The sequence below is a fragment of the Sycon ciliatum genome, chromosome 8, assembly GCF_964019385.1.
Source record: "Sycon ciliatum chromosome 8, ocSycCili1.1, whole genome shotgun sequence".
Classification (NCBI taxonomy): domain Eukaryota; kingdom Metazoa; phylum Porifera; class Calcarea; order Leucosolenida; family Sycettidae; genus Sycon; species Sycon ciliatum.
Window position 1 is genome coordinate 30,269,967 of NC_088650.1, and position 27,645 is coordinate 30,297,611.

The 27,645-nt window shown below is 49.8% G+C and overlaps 1 protein-coding gene across 1 annotated transcript; it reads right to left on the reverse strand.

The window, feature by feature from the left end:
* Positions 1-1,115: 1,115 nt before the first annotated feature.
* On the reverse strand, positions 1,116-24,673 carry LOC135822677 (serine/threonine-protein kinase 3-like). Its single transcript, XM_065335494.1, has 15 exons — positions 23,939-24,673; positions 22,118-22,195; positions 21,530-21,710; positions 20,996-21,058; positions 19,845-19,927; positions 18,930-18,982; positions 17,997-18,025; positions 16,938-17,105; positions 15,726-15,863; positions 13,639-13,734; positions 11,918-12,032; positions 11,324-11,527; positions 10,217-10,399; positions 4,176-4,293; positions 1,116-1,948 (listed from the first exon to the last, which is right to left on the reverse strand). The coding sequence occupies exons 1-15, from the start codon at positions 23,977-23,979 to the stop codon at positions 1,876-1,878; spliced, it is 1,623 nt and encodes a 540-aa protein (XP_065191566.1). The 5' UTR covers positions 23,980-24,673; the 3' UTR covers positions 1,116-1,875.
* Between the last annotated feature and the right edge of the window lie 2,972 nt (positions 24,674-27,645).

Below are 27,645 nucleotides of genomic sequence, written 5' to 3' on the forward strand. Positions count from 1 at the left end.
ATTATACTGGTGGCTCCTTCTTTTGTTGTTGTTGTTGTTTGGCTTTATTTAAAGTGGAGTTTTTTGCAACAAAAGTTACATTGGAGCTTGCTCGAACCCCACGACCCGCGACCCATCATACCCCCCGCGAGTACCATACTAGTAGTTACGGCGTGGCGTGAGGACACGGCAGTGTTGGCGGGGGAGCAATGTACAGCAAGAAGGAGCCACGCCCACGGGTGTGTGTGATCCCTGCTAGCGCTAGCGTAGGTTCGAATCCCGCTGGCGGATACTTTTGCAACATGAGCAGCTAGCAGACAGGTCGCCAGGCCAGGGAGTCGCCTCTCTTGGCTAGGTCTACCTACCACCCCAACCCCCCCCCCCCCCCCGCACACACACACACTGTAATCTAGTCTACCCGGACACCCCCCCCCCCCCCCCTTGCATCCAAGTCCAAGATCCAGTCATACGAGACTCCAGAATACCAGCAGTTTTGTAGCAGGGACCCACACAACTTCTCATTATCAGTATCAATTAGACTGCCGAGAGCCGGGCCGATGGTTCAACTGGGCACCCCACAGTGCTGTGGCCAACTGCTCGTGATCACGGCACTGGGAAATGCATGGAGCCCTAGAGGATCGTCCCACGACCTGAAAGTACCCGCAAAATGCAATGTGGCACAACTGGCAATCAACACTTCATGTTCTGGGTATTTTCAACATCATCAGTGCAACTAGGAACCACAAGACTGTGGGAAACTTGTCCATACTCCACAGTGAGTGAGTAGAAGGCCGGTCAGCGGCCAGGCCTGCTGCAACCGACATGGATATTATACATGTAGATATGCAGCATGTGCAGCCACTGTTCTACGACGCTGAACTACAAACTTCAAACTATACAGCAAACTTCTATGTGCAAACTATACAGCCGTATCATGGTGCCAAGCACATTACGAACACAACAGTTGCAGGCAGGCCCCGCAAGCCCTACAGGCAATCCTTGGCAGAACGCTACCACCGCATGAGAGCAGCGGAAATCGGAAAGAATAACAAGGATATGTACACTACAAGGTTCTCTATGTTCCCGTACAGCTATCCGCGGGCACACTCGCTGAGTAGCTCGGCGGATGCAACATGTACACCAGCATACTCAATGTCTACAGCATTGGGCATATTCAATGTCATTATAAAGTTTATCCGGGTTGCAAAGATTATGAATGCACTGCCATATGCACACAGCCATCCATATACAAGGCATGCGCCGCCTGTTCCCGTCCCGTACATGGAAAGCATGGACAGCCTCCACAGAGTGCAGTCATGGACTAGCAGAAGGAGTGGATACAGGCTAAATTGAATTTAGTTCATGCAAGTCGAATTGCAGTACAGCTAGACAAGGAACATCGCAAAACATGATCAGTATGGACAAACTCAAAAAATCAGCCAGGTTTCGTGAAAATTCGTCAGATGGTCAGTGTTTAGGGAAATGAGTGTAGTCTTGCATACCTGATCAGCTCACCACCATCCCAAAGCACGGCTACATGAAACAAGGCAGGCGCCGGAACACTACAGAATCCTAGTAGAAAGTATCGAGCATTGCTAGTGCTCAGCTGGTAGGTAAAGTCAAAATGCTGCGATACTGTACATAGCGGTGGTAGTGGTGGTGCGAACTCGCTAACTTGAAGGTGAGTTTGTACCAGGAGTAGTAAAATACCAGTATTTTACTACTCCCTGGTTTGTACAACATACGAAGAGCTGAGATTACATAGTCCAGTGACGACGTTCATAATACGTTAGTGTCAACGAGTTGGTTACCGGGCCTACAGGTAACTACAATTGGTACCTCAAGGGGACGAAAATACAACTCAGTGGGTCGGTGACAAGACTGCAGCTTAGATTGCTATGGCGACACGGCAATGCGCCTTCTCTTGGAATCGACAGCGTCCAGTATGGGCTGTCGCTTGGACTGGTATCTGAAACAGAAACAGCGAAGGAGAATGTTATAGTCCCGGACATTTTTTTGACGTCACCTTTTTCAGAAAACACGACGCGTGTCACACAGAGCACACGCATTTTGCCGCAGAGCAATGTGAGAGCACGTGCTGGGCACCAACTTCGTCCTGTAAAGCCCGGCCAAGTGCACACAAAAATTTCCGCCTTGGGCCAACCCATCCGCGAGTTGCACACTCTTGTTTATCTACTCTTGGTACAGTGGAACCTCAGTTCTCAGCCACCTTGTTGGCTTAGACCAGCCCAGAAAAACGGCCAGACTCTAGTCTGTGTGGACAGTGGAACCAACATGGCCGGTATCATGTGACTCATTGATGCAGTGACTGACAGGAGTTGGAGAAACAACATGGCTCACTAGTATCATCATCATGTGGTAGATCATGTGCAATAGGTCTGCCCCCCCCCCCCCCCTCTCCCTCCCTCTGTGGCAAAGTAATGGCGGTTCAGGTGCACCAGACTAGATGACAAACAATGAAAGGTTCAAGATAACATATACAGTAAAACCTGTAACTAAAGACCACCGTGACTAGCGACCAGCCTGGTACTAGAGACCACCGTGACTAGCAACCAACCTGGTACTAGAGACCACCGTGACTAGCGACCAGCCTGGTACTAGAGACCACCGTGACTAGCGACCAGCCTGGTACTAGAGACCACCGTGACTAGCGACCAGCCTGGTACTAGAGACCACCGTGACTAGCGACCAGCCTGGTACTAGAGACCACCGTGACTAGCGACCAGCCTGGTACTAGAGACCACCGTGACTAGCGACCAGCCTGGTACTAGAGACCACCGTGACTAGCGACCAGCCTGGTACTAGAGACCACCGTGACTAGCGACCAGCCTGGTACTAGAGACCACCGTGACTAGCGACCAACCTGGTACTAGAGACCACCGTGACTAGCGACCAGCCTGGTACTAGAGACCACCGTGACTAGCGACCAGCCTGGTACTAGAGACCACCGTGACTAGCGACCAGCCTGGTACTAGATACCACCGTGACTAGCGACCAGCCTGGTACTAGAGACCACCGTGACTAGCGACCAGCCTGGTACTAGAGACCACCGTGACTAGCGACCAGCCTGGTACTAGAGACCACCGTGACTAGCGACCAACCTGGTACTAGAGACCACCGTGACTAGCGACCAGCCTGGTACTAGAGACCACCGTGACTAGCGACCAGCCTGGTACTAGAGACCACCGTGACTAGCAACCAGCCTGGTACTAGAGACCACCGTGACTAGCGACCAGCCTGGTACTAGAGACCACCGTGACTAGCGACCAGCCTGGTACTAGAGACCACCGTGACTAGCGACCAGCCTGGTACTAGAGACCACCGTGACTAGCGACCAACCTGGTACTAGAGACCACCGTGACTAGCGACCAGCCTGGTACTAGAGACCACCGTGACTAGCGACCAGCCTGGTACTAGAGACCACCGTGACTAGCGACCAGCCTGGTACTAGAGACCACCGTGACTAGCGACCAGCCTGGTACTAGAGACCACCGTGACTAGCGACCAGCCTGGTACTAGAGACCACCGTGACTAGCGACCAGCCTGGTACTAGAGACCACCGTGACTAGCGACCAGCCTGGTACTAGATACCACCGTGACTAGCGACCAACCTGGTACTAGAGACCACCGTGACTAGCGACCAGCCTGGTACTAGAGACCACCGTGACTAGCGACCAGCCTGGTACTAGAGACCACCGTGACTAGCGACCAGCCTAGTACTAGAGACCACCGTGACTAGCGACCAGCCTGGTACTAGAGACCACCGTGACTAGCGACCAGCCTGGTACTAGAGACCACCGTGACTAGGGATCAGCCTGGTACTAGAGACCACCGTGACTAGCGACCAGCCTGGTACTAGAGACCACCGTGACTAGTGATCAGCCTGGTACTAGAGACCGCCGTGACTAGCGACCAGCCTGGTACTACACACCATTTCGCCAGGCACGGACGGTCTCACATTAATATATGGCTGTGCAGTGCTAACCTCTTAACTAAGGACCACCTGCCACTAAAGACCGCTTTCTCTGGCGCCAAGGGGTGGTCGCTAGTTACAGATTTCACTGTATACAGAAGCAGGTGTGATGGGAGCTGACCACCATGCTATTGCCATCGGAACTAATACCATTCTCGAGAGCACAGGCATCACCCAACAGGTTTCACAATCACATTCTTACCTTCGGCGCAGCTCTTCAATCTCCTGCTCCATCATTGGATCCAGGGTGGACAACCTCCTGGCTAGCTCCTCGTACGACAAGCTCGCCAGGAAGGAATAGTCGGCACTCGACCCCAGGCCTGCAAGGACGCGCGCACCAGAAAGAGAATGCAAAGAAGCCTCATTCGGTCGGCACAGGGGCACCACCAGGCAGTGAGGAGTGGTATGACCGGGAGTCGGCGGTGTTATCCGTGGGAAAAAAATTCGGAGGGGGATCTTTATGATGTACCATACACATAACTTGTTACACATTGTACGCAGCTAGATGCACACGGCCCCTCAGTCTCAAGTTGTGTGGCACGTTGTTCGCCGTATTATCATTATGTTTATCAACCGAACACACACACGCATAGCTGCCTGAACCCCGCCATCCACAAACGGCACTGGCTTTAGATCATTGACGGGTGCACGGACTGTTGTGTCAACAAACGCAAACACACGAGGTAGGGTTTGTGACTTATCTTTCAGAAGACAAAGAGAAAAGACTTCTTGTCCATAGCAAAGGACAGGCAGAAAACCGTGATGCATGTGTGTACTAGTATGCGTACACACGCGAGTGCAAAAGGGCAATGCGTACAACAGGCAGAACATATATGGATACACCACGCCCCTTCTGAGATAAAAGACATATTTATCTGATCAAAACAAACAAAAACAAAAAAAACACAGCAGCAATGAAGTGCATAAGTAACAGCAACAGTCATAGGTCCGGCAGAAGAGCAGAAACAGAATGAGGACAAAGTCATCAGTCATAAGATTGTCCGCGTGTGGATATCACATTAAACGGGACATTCTGCTGCCGATGGCGATGACTGCGGCGTGGTGCAGGCTGTGCTGGGGCATGTACACCAGGGGCAATAGAGGCAACTGGTGTCTGGCCTTGTGCCGCGTCTGGAGCATAAACAGTAGGGACGGCTGCAGCTGGCGGGGGTGTAGGAGAGACTCTTGGTCGGAGGAAACGGCGGTTGCGCCAATAGATGCGGCCGCTTGGAAGTTTCACCAAGTAGTCCCGGTGCTGACCAATGGCTACGATTGAGCCATGAGCTGACCACAACTTGGTCCGGGGATGCTGGATGTCGACATGTGCTCCAAGAGACAGACGAGGAAGGGACCGAGCAGAGCGGTTGTAATGCTGCTGAGTCGACTCCAGGTAGTGTGATGAGCGCTGGTCAACTTCATTAGCGTGTGTTTGCCATGCAGGAGCAAAGCTGGAATGGTGGGCAAACACAAAAGACGACAGAGGCCGGCCGTAGAGAGCTTGGGCTGGACTCTGACCAGTGGCGTTCGGGGTATTCCTCCACTCAAGCAACGCACGTTGAAAGGAATCCACGTCGAGGTCGCCATTACTAGTGGTCTTGTGAATTAGCGACTTCATGGCTTTCACGGCATTCTCGGCAAGCCCATTCGACTGCGGATAATGGGGAGAGGATTTAGCATGACGGATGTGCCAGGTATCACAGAACTTAGCGAACACATGGGACTGGAACTGAGGGCCACCATCACTGGTAAGTACCTCGGGGACACCAATGTCAGGAAACCAGCGGCGAAGAGACCGAATGACGTCTGCAGAGGAGGCAGTGCGTCCGAGCTTGGCAACGCAGGGCCAGCTGGTTAGTCGGTCCACATACACTAGATACTGCAGGCCTTCACACTCAAACAGGTCGGCGCTGCAATGCTGGAATGGCAGATCTGGAGCACGATCGTCCACACGGAGTGGCTCCTTCGGTTGTGAGGCGCTGTGCAGGCGGCACTTGTCACAACTGCGGACAACATGCTCGATGTCGGCTGACAATCGTGGCCAGAATACAATCTGCCGGGCACGGGACTTCGTGCGCGTCAATCCTTGATGGGATGCGTGCAGATCAGACAAGACACGCTGCCGGAGAGCGACGGGAATCAAGAGACGGGGTCCTTTCATCACTAAACCACTGTCAATAGAGAGGTGCTCGTGACCATTCCAGTACGGCTGGAGTGACTCAGGCATGAGGGACCTCTTAGCAGGGAAACCAGACACGATGAACTGAACTAGGCACTGGTAGTCAGCGTCGGCCTGGGCGGCGGAGCGGAGCGCGTGGTACTTCAGGCCACCAGACGTATCAAGCGTGCACGCACGGATAGCAGCGCCCTGAGAGGCAGTACTCTCACCCAGTTCATCGTCAGGGCAGGGGTCGCTGACTGGATGGCGGGACAGAGCGTCAGGGAAAGCATGATCCGTGCCTTTCCGCCAGGTTGCGTGTAGCTGATAGGGCCGAAGTTTCAGGACGAGCCGCTGTAGCCGGGGATTCTCTATCTGATCCAAGTAGTAGGAGTTCAGAATAGGGATGAGCGGGCGGTGGTCGGTAATAACTTCGAACCGAGCACCGGAGAGATAGATCGAACACTTGCGTACTGCCCAGGTAACCGCAAGGCATTCAAGCTCAATGACGGCGTATCTCGTCTCGGCATCAGAGAGGAACCGGCTTCCACATTGGAGTATGCACCAGGTGTCGCCCTGCTGCTGCCACAAAACATAACCAAGTCCGTTCTTCACGGACGCATCAGTTTCTAACCGAAGCGGTCGGCCAGGCTGAAAGAACGACAATATCGGGGGAGAAGCCAGGGCAGCTTTGACGGCGTTAAACGCGTCAGTGTGTGCCGACTCCCACAGGAACACATTCGTGGACTTCAGCAACGGGCGAAGCGGGTCGCTGAGCTGTGCGATACGGGGCGAGAAATCACTACACTGATTGATTAGCCCGAAGAATGAGCGGACGTCAGTGCGATTAACGGGTACTGGGAAATCAGTGATGGCTGCCGTCTTGTCACTGTCAACGGTGTAACCATCCGTGTTGATGTGGTAGCCACAGTAGTCGACTTCTGGGACGCCGAAGACGAATTTCTTGGCGCTCAGGGTAATGCCGTGCTGACGGGCGCGGAGCAGAGCGTCACGAACGTGGGTGAAATGAGTCGTCAGTTCCGTATCGTACACAAGACCATCGTCAACCACTTTTACGAAGTTGGTGAGGCGATCAAACGCTGCGTCGGTACGGGAGTTGAATACATCACCAGCCGAGACAAGGCCCTGCGGGTTGCGAAGAAACTGGTACCGCCCCCACGGTGTGATAAAGGTGGTGAGCGGCTTGGCATCGTCGGACAGCGGGACTTGCCAATAGCCATGTCGGGCGTCGAGCTTCGTGAAGTAGCGGGCTTTGCCGATGGCTGCCACTGCGTCATGTGGTGTACGAGCAGGATGGGTGGGTCTGCGTACCTGATCATTCAGCTTTCGAAGGTCCACAGTCAGTCGCATCTCAGTTGTGCCCTTCTTCTCAACGAGAACGATCGGATGGCACCACGCAGAGGGTTCTGTGACTGGCTCGATAATGCGATCATCGACCATACTGTCCAGTTGGGACTTTATCTGATCCCGGTAGGCAAACGGTATGGTGCGAGCAGTGCGGACGCAGCTGGGTTCTGCACCTGGTTCCAACTGAATGTCCATGGGCGGACCATCCATTGGTGGAAGCTGTGAGCTGTCGAAAACGTCGGCAAACTCTTCCAGAAGCTGCTGTTGGAGCTGCCGGGCCGTGTTGGGTTCAGTACGGGCAGAACGGACAAACACGGAGGGCCAAGAAGCAGGCAACAGATTCAAGGCACAGAGGCTTTGGCGGGATAGCAGTGCCTCATCCAGGCCTTTGTACACGTGCAGTGTGGTGTCGTGTGTGACGGAATCGAGCGTCAAGGTCGCCTGGATCTTGCCAAGACTGGTCAAGGGTGCGCCATCAGCGGTGCGCACAACATCCTTGTCGGGAGGCAGATTCTCAATAAAGTCTCCGAGGAGCTCGAGGTGTGCAGGGCCAATAGCGTTGATGTCGCTGCCGGTGTCAGGAAGCCAGCGCAAACTGGTTGGCTTGTCCGCAGACACGAGCTGCGTGTTGACGGCTATGGTAGCCCCTTCACGGGAGGACGCGGCACGTTGCAGCTTCAGCTGACCAACAGTCCTCTTAGAAGCAGACGGACACATGGATAAGAAGTGACCGGTGCGTTGGCAGCCGTTGCATTTGCGATCCGCAGCAGGGCAGGGTCGCTTGCTATGAGCGGTGCGGCCACAGTTGGGACACTTGTCCGGCGAGGGCTTGCTGCCAGACTTGGTATCCTTGGCTGCGGGTGCTCGAGCTTGCTTGGATGCCATTCCTTTCTGCTTCTTATAGCTGGAACGAACGGCACTCACGGACGCGTCTCCAGTGGCCTGACTGGGGATACGTGACGAGGTTTGACTGGCAGCCTCCTCGGCGCGGCATAGGTCGACGCAGGTTGCCAGGGTTAGATCCTTCATTGCCAGCAGCTTGTGTCGAACGTCATCCTGCAGGATGCCGGTAACAATGCGGTCTCGCAGAATTTCATCCGTGTTAGCCTGGAGCGACTGCTGGCATGTTTGACACATACGCCCTGAGCATGTCGAACAGACATCCAACCCGGAGAAGTTGCACGCATGAAACAACTCCCTCAGGGATGTGTACCACGCGTCGAACGTCTCTCCAGGTTGCTGGGCACGGCGGTAAAATTCAATCCTGTCCAGCAGGGGGTTGCGCTGGCGCCGGATGAACTTGCGTAGTTCAACCATGGCCTCCGGGACATCATGGGTGTTTGGCACCACAATCACACCTTCACGAACGAAACGTCGCAGGTCCTCATCCAAGGCCTGCCTAAACGCGGCCATCCTTGTCTCGCGGGGCTGCGCTGACAACAGCTGACACCGGGAGTAGTCCTCCCAGGCCTCGCTCCACGATACAAATTCAGCTAGATTCGCCGACGACAACAATATGGGCCGATCCACAGCGACGAGCTTGGTGGATGGAGCAGGAGCAGACGAAGCAGGTGCACTCGTGCTGCTTGATGATCCTTGCGACATTGACTGCAACAGAGTTTGGAGCTGCGCATCGCGCTGGGCAGATGCTTGCACTTGAGCTTGGATCAGCTGCACCAGTTGGTTGATGTCCGGCTGTGACTTAGCACCATCCGCCATGGCGAAATCACAACTATCGATATCGTACTACAAGGCTACGAAAAAATTCTAGAACTTCGAAACGGACAATTTTCGAAGCGAAACGAAAACGGGCAGAGAGCAACACTACAGGTGGGCTACTCTACAACTGCAATGGAACTACTAGTATACTAAGACTACAGGTAAAGTAAGACGTTCACTGCGCCATGTTGTGTCAACAAACGCAAACACACGAGGTAGGGTTTGTGACTTATCTTTCAGAAGACAAAGAGAAAAGACTTCTTGTCCATAGCAAAGGACAGGCAGAAAACCGTGATGCATGTGTGTACTAGTATGCGTACACACGCGAGTGCAAAAGGGCAATGCGTACAACAGGCAGAACATATATGGATACACCACGGACCTTGTCTGTTTGACTAGCAAGCAGGTTATACCGGGTATGGGCCTTTTTCCCTATGCACAATGGAACACAATGCGCATTGTGTTCGAGCATCAGTCAGTTGAACAATCTATGTGGGTGGCACAATGTCTTGAATCAAAGATCAATGCCAATTATCTGTGACGCCAGTCCCTGCCCTACCGCACTACCACACTACCCCACCCTACCCAACACCACACTGGCACCACCACCCTACCCCACTCTACCCCCCCCCCCCCTACCCACCTCATCGCCACCCCCACCCCCCTACTCTACCACACCGCCACCCTACCCTACCACTCTACCCCCCCCCCCCACCCCCCTACCCTACCTTACCCCCCCCCACCCCCCTACCCTACCTCACCCACCCCCCTACCCTACCTCCCCCCCCCCCTCCCCCCCCACCCCTACCCTACCTCACCCCCCCCACCCCTACCCTACCTCACCCCCCCCCCACCCCTACCCTACCTCACCCCCCCCCCCACCCCCACCCCCTACTCTACCACACCGCCACCCCCAGCGCCACCCCACCTCCAACCCCGCCACCGCCACCGCCAGCACTGCCACCAGCCACCAGCACCAGCATCACCTCGGCTGTCCCTACCTGCAGGCTTCGCTTGAGAGGACTGCGAGGGAGGCGCAAACTTGTTCTCTATCTTGTCGAGGTGATCCATGTAGGACGGCCGATACTCCTGTCGCGCTTTGCGCTTGCCGGCCAGAGCACCTGCCCCAGCACCACCGTCAGCGCTTACCGACTGGGCAGTGTTGGACGCAGAACCATCCATCACTAGGTTATGCACAGAACCCACACAAGAAGAAACAAGAATGGATAACGTGAGACAAGAACACGGGAACAGCTGTGTAAAAAATGTGCCTGCTCCACAAAGCAGTTTTGTGCTGCGCCCTGGCATTCCGTACACACCAAACATTGGAAATACAGTCCTGCTCAATGAAATCCAGTCACGTCACTCAAGTCTGCGCCTTGCACCATTTCGCAGCCTAGTGTTCGCAGGTCTGGGGCTGCGCAACGCCCGGCGCGTACTTGAGTGACGTGACCGGATTTCATTGAGCAGCACTGCGGAAACCCGCCACTGAAGGAAGAGAGCTGAGTACCAGGACGATGAGTCTGCACATGCAGTCCGAGTTATAGCTACAGTGCTGGTGAATACAATCCAATCGTGTGAATCGCCTTTGCGCCGGCTGTTCCAGTGAGAATCCCAGTGTTAGCAGGTCTAGAGATGCACAGTGCACCCATGCGCTGACTCGACTCACTCGATTGGATTTCATTAAGCAGTATTGTCGTAGTACACATTATAATTATGTACACCAAAGCATCGTGTGTGGCCATGTTCTGAATCGGAATGCCATCACCTGATAACTTACAGGTCCAGTATGGGGAATCGGAGCTCAAAACAGTGCCATATGTAGTCCCGATTGGTACAGTATGCATGACATGCCCTTCTCAAATCTGTACTGCATGCACTGATCAGTGTGCAGCAGCGGAGTAGCACTAGATTATGGACCTCCAACCAAGGGTTGCCAGCTACGGCTCTGAAGAGTTATCTTAAAAATAGCACAGGTGATTAGGAACAACCACTGCCTCATTGCTAGTCCTGGAAAACAAAACTATCAACAGTCACCTCTGTCTTGTGTGTGTGTGTGTGTGTGTGTGTGTGTGTGTGTGCACGCGTGTGTGCCCTGGCATACTCACATTTCATGGTAGCGTCTGGTGTATCCTCGCATATGACCATACTGCTGTAGCTTGCCGCTGTGCCGCCCGTGCCGTTGCTCTGCTCACTCATGGTGGAGCGTGCTGACTCGCTGTTCACCACCATGGTGTTTTGCGTCGACGCTCGGATTGAGCCAGGCTCTGACACTGGTACACTATTCGGCTGGCTGAGCAGCATAGTATTTCCTAGGAGGAGTGGAGACAAAACAAAGAGTAGTGTAGTTCATATCTCGTCTGCTCACTGCACGAGATAAAATCGCCGGCCAAGCATGCAACCGGGTTAAGCTTCTCATTCACAGCGTGTAATGTGAAGTTGAAGTGGGCGATCCGTCGAGCGGGAAAAAATTCCATGGTTTGCTTGAGACTCAGTTGGACTGAGTTTTCAGCATCCGTAGCTCCTAAAAGACTAAAGCGGTGGGAGGCGAGTAGATCAGCCCACTGACAAAGTGGTCAAAGACCGAAACTATCCTATTTGCTGCATCCTTGTCATGCTGAGCTGGGAACACAGAGGTAAATCTCTTGGAGAAGGCTGAATGGGGATATAGAACATCTAGTACCACATTCATAATGCTGTACCTTCCGAGGGAATGCCTGAACCACCGGCCCATCTCTGACTATATCGGCTATCCTTGCTCGAGTCTGAATGAGATATCATCGTTCCCAGGCTTTGATCGGCTTCTGTTTCTTCATCCTGATGAATAAAGGCAAAAAGTTCACATATTCGCATTACCACCTGCTATGCAATATGTTGAGAAACACAACCGGCTTGTTATGTTTGTGTCAGGCCACCATCATGCATGAGCTACCAAGGTGGCAGATGCAGAATTTAAAAAAAAAACTTTAGGAAAGATAAAGAGAAAGGACAAAATGTTACGAGTTATCCACGATTACTTTGTTTCAACATCCGAGTTTAGGAAAGGTGATGTGATATTCCGATTCACACACTTGAAGCATAGTACTGGCTTGTAGCCATGATCGCTTGGGATGTTTCGCTTGTGTTAGGTCACCACAATGCCTGTGATACCAGGGTGGCAGATGCACCGCCTAACGGCGAGGGTGAGTTGGTAAGTGTAATAGGTGTATTTTAATGCTACGACCTGTACATACTCACTATTCGTATTTCCCGCTCGTTCCCCTTGGCAATGAGACTCACATATAGAAGAGCGCATGCTCCAGTGGGTCTCCAGTTCTGTTCTGTTCTAGTCTAGTCTTGAGTGGTCATTGTCCTGTTCTCCTTCTGTCTACACTCTTGTCGAATACTTCTATAATCCAATCATATAAAACCCCTGTGTTCCGGTGTGAGGGGACTTCCGGGAGCAGCTAACACTGGTGGCAGCAGTGGGATTCGAACCCACGCCTCCGGAGAGACTGGAGTGGAGCAGCTAACAGTAAGTCTCACAACCAATGCCCAACAAGAGTGCAAAACCTTGTCAGCTGCATCCATGTCACCCTCATTCCAAGTGATAGAAGTGCAAAAGGTAAACAAGAAGCCAAAACAATTACTAGTCCGCGTGGTGCAGCATCCATGTTAGGATGGATTCATTGGGCAGTGATACTATAGTTGGCATCGTGAATTACGTGAGCAAGATTACTTTGCAGCACAGACACCCTGTGTCCTCGTGTATGGAGACAGCCCCATGCAGGCCAAGGTGTTGAAAAAGTGAACTCCCGGCAGTGGCACCCCAAGGAGCGCCCAAACTCACAAAAAAAAACAGGGAAAGTACAGGGAACGGCCATGACCATGAGCATGTGCAGAAGGATGCATGCAAGTGCTATGCAGTAACAAGTAGTAATATTATTACTGCTTGTTCTACATACCGGTACTGCACATGTGGCTATGGCATGCACGGTACACACATGTACATGTAGAACTATAACGACTACTGTGCTGATCTCAAACCTACTTAGTAGTTATGCTCATACAATGCTCATACACTACATGCTCCGCAATGTGCAGGTGGCTCTTATAGGAGAGAGTATTGTGCTGGAAAATGATATCTCCACAAAAACAACACATGCATGATCATTGTACTCCAAGCTTGGTGAAATCCCACCCTGGATGGGTTTGCGGTTTACGTGTGCCAAGCTTGATGAAGCAATGGAGATACTGCCCCACAGATCGAGCTCATAATTATTCACGTGATGGTGGCCAGGCCTGGGGTCTTTCCCGGTATCAAACGGGCGAAGTGCAGTGTGACAGTGAAACAACATCACTCTTTGTTCGGCAGCTGTCCTCAGCACATGCACGCCTCTCTGTGAAGTGAAACTGCCCCCGTGCAATATCACATTGAACTTACATCACTCTCATGCCTGGGCTCCTTCATCAGCTGCAGAGCTTCCTCGATCATCTCCTTCAGACATGCCGGTGGCTTGGCATTCTTTATAAACCCTTTCTGTACAGCGACAGCATGCAACAGAGAAATGATTACAGTATATGCATGTTACTAGTACATGCCAGTCCAATACCATGTGCATAGAACTGGACGTTTAAGTACGTGTACTACGTGTAACAAGACTTAGTAAGATATCACCTTTTAAACGAAACGTCTGCCTAATGAAATGCACGATGCACGCATTGTTAGCGAATATTGGAATGAGTGATCGAGCAATCAAACCAACCTGCTTATACATAGCAGTGGCGTGCACCGAGTCTTGAAAGGGGGGTTTCTAGAGTTGGCAATTTTTTTATGGAGACCCACTGGATAATAATGTGTTTGTGCACATGCGCATCCCTCGAACATCCCGTCGGAGATAACGGCGAGGGCTAGGGAGGAGGGGGACTCAAGATCAGGGGTGCAGGGCACCAATGAACACTGGTGCTGATGAGATCCGGGGCTCGTTCGACTGCTATCATCAGATCATGCCGGCACAAACGCGTCTGAGAGGGAACCAGGTGCAGGGGTAGAAAGGACAGAAATAAGAGTAATGAGGAATGGAGGGAGGGGACGATGTTACATGGAAATGTTGGTACATGTATAACTGGTAGCAGGATCTAGGATAAACCGGGTTACGTTTTACATACCAGCACTTCAAAAAGCATTTGTAAAGAGGGTGCAAAAGTCAATGTACTCATACATGTTTGTCATAATTATTGAACACGTAAACGTTTGATAGGCCTAGCCGCCCAGGCTACACGTCTACAGTCTATACGTATAGCACTATGTCTATGGTACTTCACTAGTTCACACCAGGCTTGTTTGTTTCATCAAAACACTGCTTACATTCAACGTATCTTTCTTTCTGTTCTTATGACGAAAGTTTTCAGCATGTATTGGCAATGTTCCATGATTTCAATAGAGAGTTATGGACTTGCTTCGATGGAAGCTCGCGGAAGAAAGGCGAAGCCCCGCGTCCTTGAGTCGCGGCAGGAGCAGCGCTTTATTCTGAAGCAGCGCAAGTGGATCATGGACGCACATTTTTACGTCTTCCAGTCGACAACGTTTTTGATGAACATCTCTGCTGCGCACATGAGCGACAACGAAGGGCTGTGGAGATCTTGATTTGAGTCAACGGTTTGGAAGGAGATATCGTCAATCATATCCTTGAACTGACTTGTATCGCGTGTGCTTGACTCAAATTTCGAGACAAAACGGATTTCTTGAACGTCATCGCCAATCCATGAGCGAACCAGAGCTAGAGATCGATCCCTCTGTACTGCTGTGGCTACTCTCCACTGAAGAAAGAAAGAAAAATGTATTTTGAACTGCATGAAAAGCAACTCTCTCTCACTTCGAAATAAGGACATAGTCACTGTAAACTGCCCGTCGATCGACGCATATGCAGGATAACCAATCCAGTAGGCACGCTTTTCTTTGGGCAAGATTGCCCGAAAAAAGGTGGTTTCCAGACACCAAAAAACTCATACGGTGCACGCGCCTGCATAGTCCGGGCATGAGGCAGGTTTACACTGTCCACATCACACATTGGAAATTAATCAATGAACTTAAGCAGTAAGGCACACTAGCATCCAATGGCATAATGGCAAGCAGCTAGTACAAGTTCATGCTTCAGTGTACATGTACATACAGACCTGTCTTGCAAGACTAACCATCTTATGAGACCGGCCATCACAGGACCCACACCATATTTCCGCATAAACGTCAGACTTGTCTTGAAAGACTACCTCTTTGGAAAGACTACCTCACGGTTTTGAAAGACTACCTATCTTATGAGACCAGACATTTCAGGACTCACACCATGTTTCTGCATAGACTTCCGACCTGTCTTGAAAGACCACCTGTCTACAAAGACCAGTGTAATCCTGTACAATACTGCATGGGATGAATGCTAAGCACATGCCCCACTGCAGCAATTAATTAGTGAGTTAGTAACAGCAAAATTCATCTACGGTTCGACCGCTCAGTGTTACACAGCGCATTCTTACGTCTAGGAGAGTTGTGGCGGTCGGTCTTTCCTCGGGATTCTTCACCAGGCACTGTGCCAGGAAATCGATGAATTCCTGCGACCACTTGGTCGGGTGCTTGAACACTGGCGGGGGCATACTGGGAATCATGAATATGGCCTGGGCAAAAAAAGCAATAGAAGAAGCGCCACCTCTTCAAATATGAAAACAGTCAATACATTGTAATTGAACACAATAAGTTATGCTATCTTTATTTTACTTCGACATAGATACAGGCATTGTTGCATTCTTGCTGTGGATCATGAATGATGTCACAGCTCCTCGACTTTGATGAAAATAACCTATCATCACAGTACCCAACTACCCACGTGCATTGGCCTGGGCAAAAACATTAGAAGAAAACCCAGGCTGCAATTACGAATACAGTCAATCATGACAATGTATGGGGTGGGGGCTGAGTGATCATCCATCTCATCTGGAACGAAGAGGTGGCGCAGAACCTCAGTGACTGGGCACACATGTCAAAAACTATGCCCCACCACCGTGCAATTGCTAGCAGGGGGCTAAAGGTGGACACGGTACTACACCAACTCACACACGATCACGCACTCGTTAAAACAAACTCACCAGATCCTTTCGGCTAGGGTCGCAAATTACTCGCAATTGAGATCAATACAGTAAAACCTGGTGTAAGCGACCTCTCGTTTTAGCGACCATTTTTCCATGCACGGACAGTTCTACACACACACTGTGGGACGTGGTTCTAAAGACCACCTGGCTTTAACGACCGCTTTTGCTTGCACCGTGGGGTGGTCGCTTAAATCAGGTTTTACTGTAGTTGTTTTGTGGCTCCAATGCAGGATACGAATACACCCGTTGGGGTCTTAAATTCACTAGTTGAGGGTGTGGGAAAGGGAGAAGTCTGAAGGAAAATTGACTGTCGCCACCAGGACTCGGACCAATGACCTTCGCTTGAGGCCAGCGATGCTCTAACCACTGAGCTATGGTGTATCTTAGCTGTGATCCCAGCAGAGACTGTTCAACATTATCTTTAGACTTCGAAACTCACACTTCCTGTGACACCACACAGGCTGGTGAGATGCAGTCCTCGCTGTACCCACACACTTCACTCACAAACTAGTATGCAGGGAGCCCCAGTGTATCAAATATGTATTAATCGAGGGAATGGAAACGGTCCGTTGCAATTCTCCATTCCTGCGCAGGTGGCCTTACCCTCATTGGATGGATATCGGCGTACGGTGGCTTGCCCTCGGCCATTTCCAGCGACGTGATGCCTAGCGACCAGACATCGGCACGACAATCATAGCCAACTTCCTGGATGACCTCCGGCGCCATCCAGAACGGCGTTCCGATCACCGTGTTCCGCTTTGCCATCGTATCCTGCAAAAATCGTGTGTAGAAGTGACATCAATGCTTGTCTAGTAGTCATTATAGTGAGTGACTTGCAGTGCCCCACTACATGTAAGACACTCATAATAATATCTCTTATCCGGGCAGCCCGGGACCAGGCAATGTCCATAACTTTAACGTCCGTACCTCAGAATCTATTATTGCACTTTCTGACTGTTATCATCTTCAGTGTTACAGTCGTGGGTAGTTGCTGCATAACTCGTTCTCATGTGTTTTCTTCTCTTTTTTTACGTCACTCTTTCCACAGAAATTGTCACAAGAGTAGGATGGGTGGCGGGGGTAGCAACCTGCTACTAGAGAGGTTCTGCTACACGGAACTACGCACCAAACTCCGTGTCAACTGCAGTGAAGTTTGACACGGATTTTTCGTACGTTGCACCGGTTCTGCTGTACGTAGCATGCTCGAACCATGCACGAACACCCCGCCACATGTTAATTATGTACTCTGTACGCTCACTTTTCACACGGAGTCCGGTCCGTGTGAACCGCGCTTCATACGGAAAACGGTATGAAAAAATCCGTATCAAACTAAATCCCGTACCGCGGCGAAGTTTCCATACGTACTTTGGCACGTTATACCGTGTGGCAGAACCTCACTAATGACTGCGTGTTACATCGGGTTGAGACAAGCATGGCAATGGCCGAGACTGATACTAATAATCCACTCCCGACCTGGTTACGGGCTCAACTGCGTTCTAAATTCTAATGGATGCGTAGTCATCAACAGGATGTGCAGGCACTGATGAGCAAGAACAGCAGCATTGTGCTACAATGGAATACATAGCTATTATAATGTTCATCTGCAACGCATTGTTTCTTCTAGAAATTAACCCAGATCCAGTCCACATTCATTGCACATACCGTTAGTTGGCCGGCAACTCCAAAGTCAGCTGCATAGGGAAGGAAAGCATCACCAAAGACAGGGAGAAAATGATACAACACCACAGTTGACATCTGCATGGCAGGTTTGTTATGTAGGATCGAGGTTAAACAGCCCGGGAGGGGCAGGGACAGGGTAGCTTTTGTTCCAACACACCAATATGCTCCTACTCTCCGACACCTGGACCAGAGCGTTCTTGAGGAGAGGAACCATCAACGTGGTCTGCTAGTGCGATACCAACCAGCCTACCTGAAGATTACCCATGCACAGAGTTCTAACCACAATTGTCCCCTCTCCCTACTGTGTGTTTCCAAGTATGCGCACTGCAGCGGAAAATCCATAATTATACAGGTAGTTAAGGGTGAGTACTTTCAATAGCAGTAGCATCAGGAGTCACATGACAGATAATAATATGTATGCGAGATACCACATAAATAGAATTGAAGAAAGTCCTCTCAGTAGACATATCGGTCATTCTCAGCTACGGATACCTCGGCATTCAGGACCCTTTGGTGCAGTGCCGACCTCTTGTCAATCATGTCGCCATGCATGCCGTAACAGGGGCCCTTCCATAAACAAGATACACACGTCTAGTCCCCAGTGCAGCATCTGTGATCAAGAGATTCCAGTGTATGACTCACAATGGTTAAGCATGTTGAACGATCTCTGCTTGGATGACAGTAACAGACAATTACACCCTGGCTCAGAGGTTACCCGATGCTATAGACAGCACGTTGTTTCAGCCATAAAGGCTTCATCAGAGATTAGAGCATCGCTGGCCTCAAGCAAAGGCCCCTGGTTCGGGTCCCGGTGGTGACAGTCAATTCTTTCTTCAGAATTTCCCGTTTGCACTTTTTCCGCAAACCAATTAATGGTTAAATGTGCTTGTATAAACTATGAAGTGCGTGGCTTACCAAGCTTGGCATGTCCTTCGCTGTTGAGCAGTATGTTTCCAGCCTTGATGTCACTATAGCACCACCAGGTAAGGGTACAAACAACGCCATCAACTCACTAGATACCACACGTACCTGGCATGGACAATCGGATAGTGTGTCCTTTGCTGGCTATTAAACTTAGCTGTTCAAGACTAGACACATTACAGGTCGTCTGTCAGTGCATGTCGCGATACTTTTCAAAATGTAAAATTGTACTTCGGAGAGGGGAGATTGATTGAGTGCTGTTCACTTTATGCGGCTTTGAAGAATTATCGATGCATTCTGGGGGAAAAAACTTGAGACTAACGCGATGGTCAGCATGCACGAGTGTTTGTGAGGAGAAACTACAAAGGTCGCTTTGAAAAAATATATCTATCGGTGGTTTACAAACAGACTGGGAAGCAGTATGTAGGAGGAGACACAATATATGAAATGCATTTGGGATTTTTCATGCAGAAGCCGTTATGCACTGTGGGACACCAGGTTGTAGATTGCTTTGACAAGTAGCTCTGGGTAGGAAAAGACGTCCATGAAGACCATTCGTTTTCTTATGCTGTGTCCTGGCTGTGCAATTGAGATGATGAGCAAATAGTGGCCATTGCCGCCGATTTTGTCTCTAGAAAGAGTTATCACTACAGTGCTTGGCATACAGAGCACTGCTGCACCGTGTGACACATACCCCCCCCCCCCCCCACACACACACACACACAACACCACCACCATCACCACCAAATACGCCCGTCGCAAGAGAAGCGCGTCAATCTGAAATTACGATGTACACTGGATGTAGACCCACAGAGTTTCTCCTATAGCAACAATAGCAGACAAACAAACACACACACACACACACACACACACACACATACACAGGACTGTTCCCTGTCCACAACTGACCGGTGGATCTTGCGTTTTCCATGAAGATACTCCAATCCAAGAAGAGTGTACTTTAGGATTGAGGCTATCTCCACTTCTTTGCACTGTGTACCAGAGTGATGCAGAACACAAAGAACAGGAACAATGACAACTGAAAAACACACTCGAGTGCACGAGCACACAGTCAGCATGTTCATTCATCCATGACTATGTCTCCAGCAATAGAGGTTAGGCAATAACATTATCGGTTGAGACGCTTTGGCAACATCTTGGCACCGATGCAATAGCTCAGAGGAAGCCATGGAAACCGCCAACTCACGCTGTATACATAGCACATGTAATCGGTTCCGATGGCTTACCGCCATGATATCATTCATATAACCTCTATCTCTTAGCCTGTCAAACCCTATATATAGGGTTTTCAGCCGCGCGTTCTATCTCGAGCTCTCTTGAGAGCCCACTTGGCTGCTATGGCAACTAGACGCCTGGGCCTACATACGTAGAATGTACGTACGGTTCTCTTGCTGAAGACCGTGATCATTTTGTTGCTGTTTTCTTCGAGTACGGTTAGTTTTAGTGCAGCGCTGTCGTAACATTTTCTAGACCCTATATCTAGGGTTTGATTTTTCACGATGGAGGAAGAGCAACTTGAGTTAGTGGAGACGAACTCGGGCGATGAGAATGTTCCTGGCGACCTGGTGTCGACTCAGGATGATGATGTCGATGTTCCAGCAGCGTCGGATGCTCCTGAAGAAGAAGGCGAAGCATCAACAGCGGCTGTCGCAGCTGCCGCTCCCGCCATTGCCGTTTCTGCATCAGCTGATCCACACGTGGGTCGGAAGCAGCAAATGCGGCGACACTCGCGCACGTCGTAGGAGCGCTCCTGCTAACATCAATGGCAATGCAGTGAAAATATCAAAAAAAAACCAAGTGAAACTGTGTGTATTGTGTGCCCAGTTGTGAGGACTGATCAAACCCTTTCTTTAGGGGTCCTAACCCTATATATAGGGTCTTTATGTGTAGCGTTATGTCAAACCCTATATATAGGGTTTCCTGGTGACAGGCTAAGAGATAGAACTGTGGGAATGCTGCTGTGAATCCCAGTGACAAAGTCAACACTGAGTCATCAAGTAAAAGTAAAAGCGGCTTTAAGGCCAAGGCAAATAACTTACTGTCTTCCGTCTCACTCTCATGATGTCTGACACAGAGCCAGCACCGCAATATTCCATGACGATCTGAGCATGATAGAGAAAGGAGCGGACACAACAGCAAACGAGGGATTTCAGATGGGATTCCTCACCAGGAAACTGTTGCCGCATCAAGGGAGATCCCACAGAACCTTAGTACATGTACATGAAACGACTTGCGTTTCAACCCTGGACCAGGAAGCCCAACTTCACCTGGTGTCTATGCAACGGGTGGCTGATCGTGAGCATAATCTACAGACCCCCCCCCCAAATTTGCCAGACACACGATAACCAAGCTGGGCGGCGCACATGCACATACTTAAGAATAGAAAATATACCGTACGTAGGTAGGTAGACACTAAAGCAGATGCCACGGCCGGAAAAACACACGACAACACGCACATCACAGTTATGGGCAACGCCTGCTAAGTTAGTCAACACTCACCCACAGGTCCTGATCTTTGAAATAGCTACCGTAGTACTTGACAACATACTATCACACTGCTAGTCAACACTCACCCACAGGTCCTGATCTTTGAAATAGCTACCGTAGTACTTGACAACATACTGACTATCACACTGCTGCATGATAGAAATCTCCTTGATGATCTCCTGAAGGTCCGTGTCGACTGGCACTTTCTTGATGGCCAACAGCTGGCCACTCTCCTTGTGCATTGCTTTGTATACTGCTCCATAAGAACTGCGAGAAACCAATCAGAAAAAGAGAGACACGAATCAAGGCTCCTTGCCTTCAAGTGTCTCGACCAGACCACTGCGAAAATAAATCAATCACAAAGTAGAAACGGTTGCACACGCAGAAAACAAATCGAATATGAATTGAACTGCATAGTATGTATGCGCACAGTTTCCCATTGGTGTCCTTGCTTCAAGGGCAACTTAATTCATCCACTCAGATACACATAGAGAAACAACATCTTCATTTCAGAGAGTTGAAGGGAAGGCAAGAAGAAATGCCTTGTTTGATCATTTCGTCACATGATATCCTCATAATTCAACCCAAAGCACATGCAAGTATGTACATTACGGTTTGGCAGTTTTTCACATTAGATTTCACATGGGTACATGCATACGCCTCCTCCGCCTTACCCTTCGCCTAGCTTCTCAAGCAAGTCAAACACTTCCTCCGGCTGCCGCTGAAGACTCTCATCGCTGAGCTTAGTGAACCTGCAAGATACACAGTGAGGGGGGGGGGGGGGACAAAAGACGTTAATGCCCATTCTAGAGCATCAGGATAGAGGCATGCGGTCATGTCCCGCATATCAATCTGAGGGGAGGGAATGGGGTAGCGTAATTCCCCTGACCTATTCCTACCAACGCAAGGATCTCACAGAAGACGCACACGTGTTGCTGTAGGTCACCCTCAGGCAGCCCATGCTCTAGCCTGCACCTGCCACACTCAGCTGGACAGCCTTGTGTGGAACCCCTGGGACTTTCAAGGCTGTTGGCATGCAGAGAATGTCTCAGCAGCACCTCACATTGGACAAGCTCACAGCTGCTGCCAACTCAACTGAAGACACGCGCTGTCTGGACAGTGATTGCTTTGAATTCGGAGTGAAAGAGTTCGTCCTCAGCACCTACAAAATATTGAACTCCTTTCAATTTAGACTATGTCTTTGGGGAAAATCCTCAAATAAAATAAATGATCGTTTACGCTGGAAGACCCTTGTACATTAGCGCACAGCGCCTCCACGGTCATGGGAATGGAAACGGAGGACCCAAGTTGTCACTGATGTCTCTAAACTAGCTCACATAGATTTAGCATGTACACATGTTCGCAGTTTTGCAAAATTGAGCCAACTTAATGCTCGCCATGGTAAAGCCACGTCCAGCTCTGTTTAAAGCAAGGAGCTACACTGACCTGTCATGGCTGGGCTTTTGCATAGGAAGGTTTGTGCGCTCGATAGAAGCCTCACCAGTGTGAAATATTGGACAGACTTCATTAACAAGTGAGTATACTCTATGGTCCTATAGCGGCACATTCCGCATTGAAGTTGGCAGCCAGGTGTCAGAATCCCGCTAAAGGCTGGATCGTCGCTAGTCAACCTTGATCCATAATTATACAGACAAAGAGAACGGAGTCTCACTGCTGAGATTTGGTGGCCAACTGCACATATCGCGTCCTCTGATGACGGAGTTTGACATACTAGTGATGCTTCCACCATGCCATCGCGTTACTGACCTCATCATCAGGCATGAAGACGAGCGTTAACATTATGTGTGTGCGTGGGGGGGGGGGACATCTATACAGGTTATGCGAATGATGTCATGGGATGAGTCAGTGTATTTTTGTATGGGCGTTACGTATGCAGCGTGAGTCGCTGGTGGGAGAGTGAGTGCAGCGCGTCGCCGCGACTTCACCAAAGCATCTCAACTGATTACGTTATCGCATAACCTCCATTGGTAAACCTGGCAGATTGCGACTGGCTGGTGAAGAGAACAAGGGCCACCTCAGTTATTGTGGCAATGGTGTTTCAGAAAAGTCGGACGGTGGAAGTGCCAATGTCCATTCGTTCTCCGGAGCGCATGATTATACAAGCAATGAAAGGGCATACCCGGCTGCTTCTAAAATATTCCGTAGCATAACGGCTTTTTCTTTACATTTTTTGTTGAATAATGAATAATGATGAGTTGTGCTGCAAAACGGCATCCACCCCGTGCAGCCAGTTACTTGTACTAGATGAGTAATAGCCAGACCCTCGCTTTCAACAATACAAAGGCAGTCTCTCCCTCTAAGCTAGCTACATGTATTTACAGGCAGTGTAAGACACCCGTGTGCTAGGTGTGTGTTCACTCAACACGTGTGCTGCATTCTCTGTCACTCAGATTACTCAGCAGCAGAACACACTGAATTGTTCGCATGCACACCTATTTTGATTGCATTCGTGATCTTATCCCACAGGCACTCACGGTAATCTCGACGTTCCGTCGGTCGTCGCTCCGTCGTCCATGCTCCCCACACGTTTCGTATAGTAGGGATTGAAAATATCCAAGCGATGCGCTGGGCTTTGCTCAAGCTTGGCAACTCAAATAATAATTGCTCGACTTCACTGGCAACTGCTAGCGCTCGGGAACAGTCAGTGGATTACTGAGTACACTGCAGTCATGTACTTGACATCAGACGTCACACAGCGCGCTTTGCTGCAGAAGAAATCCAACCCCTTCCAATGAAAATGCCCGCAAAATCAGCTACAACCAACAGCTAGCTCCAGAATTCGGCGTTCTCCACGTTTTATACTGTCCTACTTTTCTTGCGATTTTTATCAGGGAGGCCAGCCTCGAGCCTCCTTGCTATCGTGACAACGCGGCCCTGAGTCTGTGGCGTGCACGCAAAGGGTAGATCAATCCACCAATGGCAGTGATTCGTGGGCAGAATAACTACTGCGCCACTATTTATCCGGGCAGCAGTCTAGATCGGTCGCCTTCAAAGTTCAAGGTCGAGCTGGGTAAAAGCTTGCCTGACTACTGCTCAATCTACACCGGCAATGAACGGCCAGACAGCTCGCCTGATGCCAAGCACTAGCCGAAGCAGGGCAGGAACGAGTCCTTTCCGCTCGCTAGATCCTCAGAATCTCACTTCTCAGAGGCAGTCGTCGGTAGCTGTCGATCTAGGACTAGGCGTCTCTCAACTAACAAGACTACTCTTGAAATGCCACATTCATTTTGAGTGAACAGCATGCTAGCAAGGAGCTAGCACAATGAAAATTGAACAAAAAATGTGTATGATGATGATGTCAGTTTCTTCTGGCGCAGTTAGCAGTGCAGGCGGCAGGCGCCTGGCCAGCCTGACATTTCAGTCAAACTCAGAGGCTGGCATTGCAACACTGCAATATGCTGTACAACTCGTAGATCATCTACTAACTACTAGTACTATTAGTATTAGTAGTATTACTAAAGAAGTACTATGATCTAGCCTAGGTCTACTGAATGCCATACTGCTTAAAAGCCTAGTATTGCGGCCTAGTGACCATGGTGACTAGTGTAGGCTAAAATGTAGCTGTATGAACAGTCTGTCACACTTCTTGCGGTGGGGGAAGTAGACATGGTTAGCATTTTACCGTTCACGCAATTTCGACGGTCGGCCTGCACCTTTTTTTGTGTGTGTAGACATTGCATTTTACAGTTCACGCGCTAGATCCAACGGTACTCGTATCCCAAACCCAAAATACCGTCGGTTTGGTATCGTTTCGACGATAGAAAGCTCTTTTTAGCGGGAGAACGAAACGGTAAGATTCTAACTAGGGTTACCTCACACGTCTATCGTTGCGTCAGGAGTCAGGACTCAGAAGCCGAACTGCTAACCGTGTCTCGAAAACACATAAAAAAAACAGTAGACTCGCCCTCTACACGCCGACCGTCGAAATACAATGTAGCGTGAACGGTAAAATGCTAACCATGGTCCGGACCATGGCTAGTAACAAAGAAAGTAACGACGGTTACGTAGTCGTTAGTTACATTGTACATGTAGTTAGATAGTTTCGTTTTGCCTTTCTCATCTCGCACTCACAGGACACAAGTCACACAGTCATACTCATAGCAATACCAATGCCCCGAGTGTTATGACTGTGTGACTTGTGTTTAGGGACCGGCGGATTCTGCTCGAAAAGGTGGCAGATTCTGCTCGAAAAGCAGTGAAATTGGCAGAACCATACAAACCTTATCGCGGGCAATTCCTCGAATTCGGCTCCATTTCTTTATCCACATATAGGGACCGGCGGATTCTGCTCGCTCGAAAAGGTGGCAGATTCTGCTCGAAAAGCAGTGAAATTGGCAGAACCATACAAACCTTATGGCGGGCAATTCCTCGAATTCGGCTCCATTTCTTTATCCACATATAGGGACCGGCGGATTCTGCTCGAAAAGGTGGCAGATTCTGCTCGAAAAGCAGTGAAATCGGCAGAACCATACAAACCTCATGGCGGCAATTCCTCGAATTCTGCTCCATTTTTTATCCACATACCAAACATGCATGAAGCTTACCAGAAAAAGTACCGAATTCTGCCAATTTTTCTGCCGGCAGAATCCGCTGGACCCTACAAGTTGTGCTCTGTGAGTGCGAGATGAGAAAGGCAAAACGAAACTATCTAATTAACTAACGTTACTTTCTTTGTTACAGGTGAAATCCTGATAATTCGAATCTCAAAATGCCAGGAAAAACTTCTAATTTAATATCCGGACATTCTATTATTCAACATTCACTCCACACAACAACGGATCACGGTTGGTATTTTTTGGAGGGGTTTCATGTGCCCGAAATTTATTAATCATTCGAATCAAATTTTGAAACATCTGAGAGCAAAGTGATACTGTTCCAAGGCAATGATCAGGGAACAAGGGAATAGTGATAAGGTGAGAAACATTTTGAAGTCGTGGGCCGCGGTCACCCTGGGCAACCCGGTGCCCGGCCACCTCTGGGGGCATTTTGCGATGACAACCCGGTGTCATGTGTTTGCCCGAAGCTGCGGGCAGGCGATTGACCGCCAACCCCACATGCCTCCATGTGTACGAGTAATACTTGTACAGTGGGAGTGGAGGGTGGGGAAAACAAATTGTTGGTCAGCAATGACACACTCAGTTGCAGCACTTTCGCCGGAAAGGGAACCTTGCATTTGTTGTCACACTAACTTGATTTTTTTCTGTTTCTTATTCTAATTATTGTTATTTTTGCGGGTTCGTTTACTGGTTGCCATGGCGCCTTTGGCTTGTTGGTTTCGTGAATGTTAACTACGGTTTGCAATGTGCAAACCTCCATTTATCCAAACATGAACCCACAACTCAATATTTATGTCAAAATGCTCTCATGGTCACGCAGAGTTGCGCTATGGACCTTTTAATAGTCTTAGACACACATTTTACGGACACTGAACTGACCGGCACGGCCGCACAGCCTGCATTGAACTGACCAGTACAGTGTACAGTGAACTTCGAATTACACTTTGCTAACTTCGAATTATCAGCACAAATCCCACACATTTTCTATGTAAGTGGAATCTGTGGGACTTCTAATTAACCGGACATATCCAGTTTGAGGTTTGAATTATCAGAAATGTTTATGTGCTCCTCAAACCGCACCCCAACTCTCTCTTTCCCTCTCTCTCTCTCTCTCTCTCTCTCTCTCTCTCTCTCTCTCTCTCTCTCTCTCTCTCTCTCTCTCTCTCTCTCTCTCTCTCTCTCTCTCTCTCTCTCTCTCTCTCTCTCTCTCTCTCTCTCTCTCTCTCTCTCTCTCTCTCTCTCTCTCTCTCTCTCTCTCTCTCTCTCTCTCTCTCTCTCTCTCTCTCTCTCTCTCTCTCTCTCTCTCTCTCTCTCTCTCTCTCTCTCTCTCTCTCTCTCTCTCTCTCTCTCTCTCTCTCTCTCTCTCTCTCTCTCTCTCTCTCTCTCTCTCTCTCTCTCTCTCTCTCTCTCTCTCTCTCTCTCTCTCTCTCTCTCTCAGCTCTCTTTTTTATCTGTCTTGTCTTACTCGTTTTTTCTTTGTCAGCTTTCCTGGTGGTTACGTGCTTTTCAAGTAAAAAAACAAACAAATAAACATGTAAACGCACACTTGTCTTGGTACCGGGCTAGCTGCGGGTGTGGGGTGGCTGGGCGCCAGACCCTGATCCCTTCTAGGTGTGGCTTTTTTG

Excerpts from the sequence above, each read along its gene's own strand:
- LOC135822677 (XM_065335494.1), bottom strand. The coding sequence starts at position 23,979 with ATGGACGACGGAGCGACGACCGACGGAACGTCGAGATTACC. Across the intron at positions 19,928-20,995 it reads TGAGAGTGAGACGGAAGACA|TGCAAAGAAGTGGAGATAGC; the intron begins GTAAGTTATTTG and ends TCTGGTACACAG. Across the intron at positions 18,026-18,929 it reads CGAAGGACATGCCAAGCTTG|CTGACTTTGGAGTTGCCGGC; the intron begins GTAAGCCACGCA and ends TTCCCTATGCAG.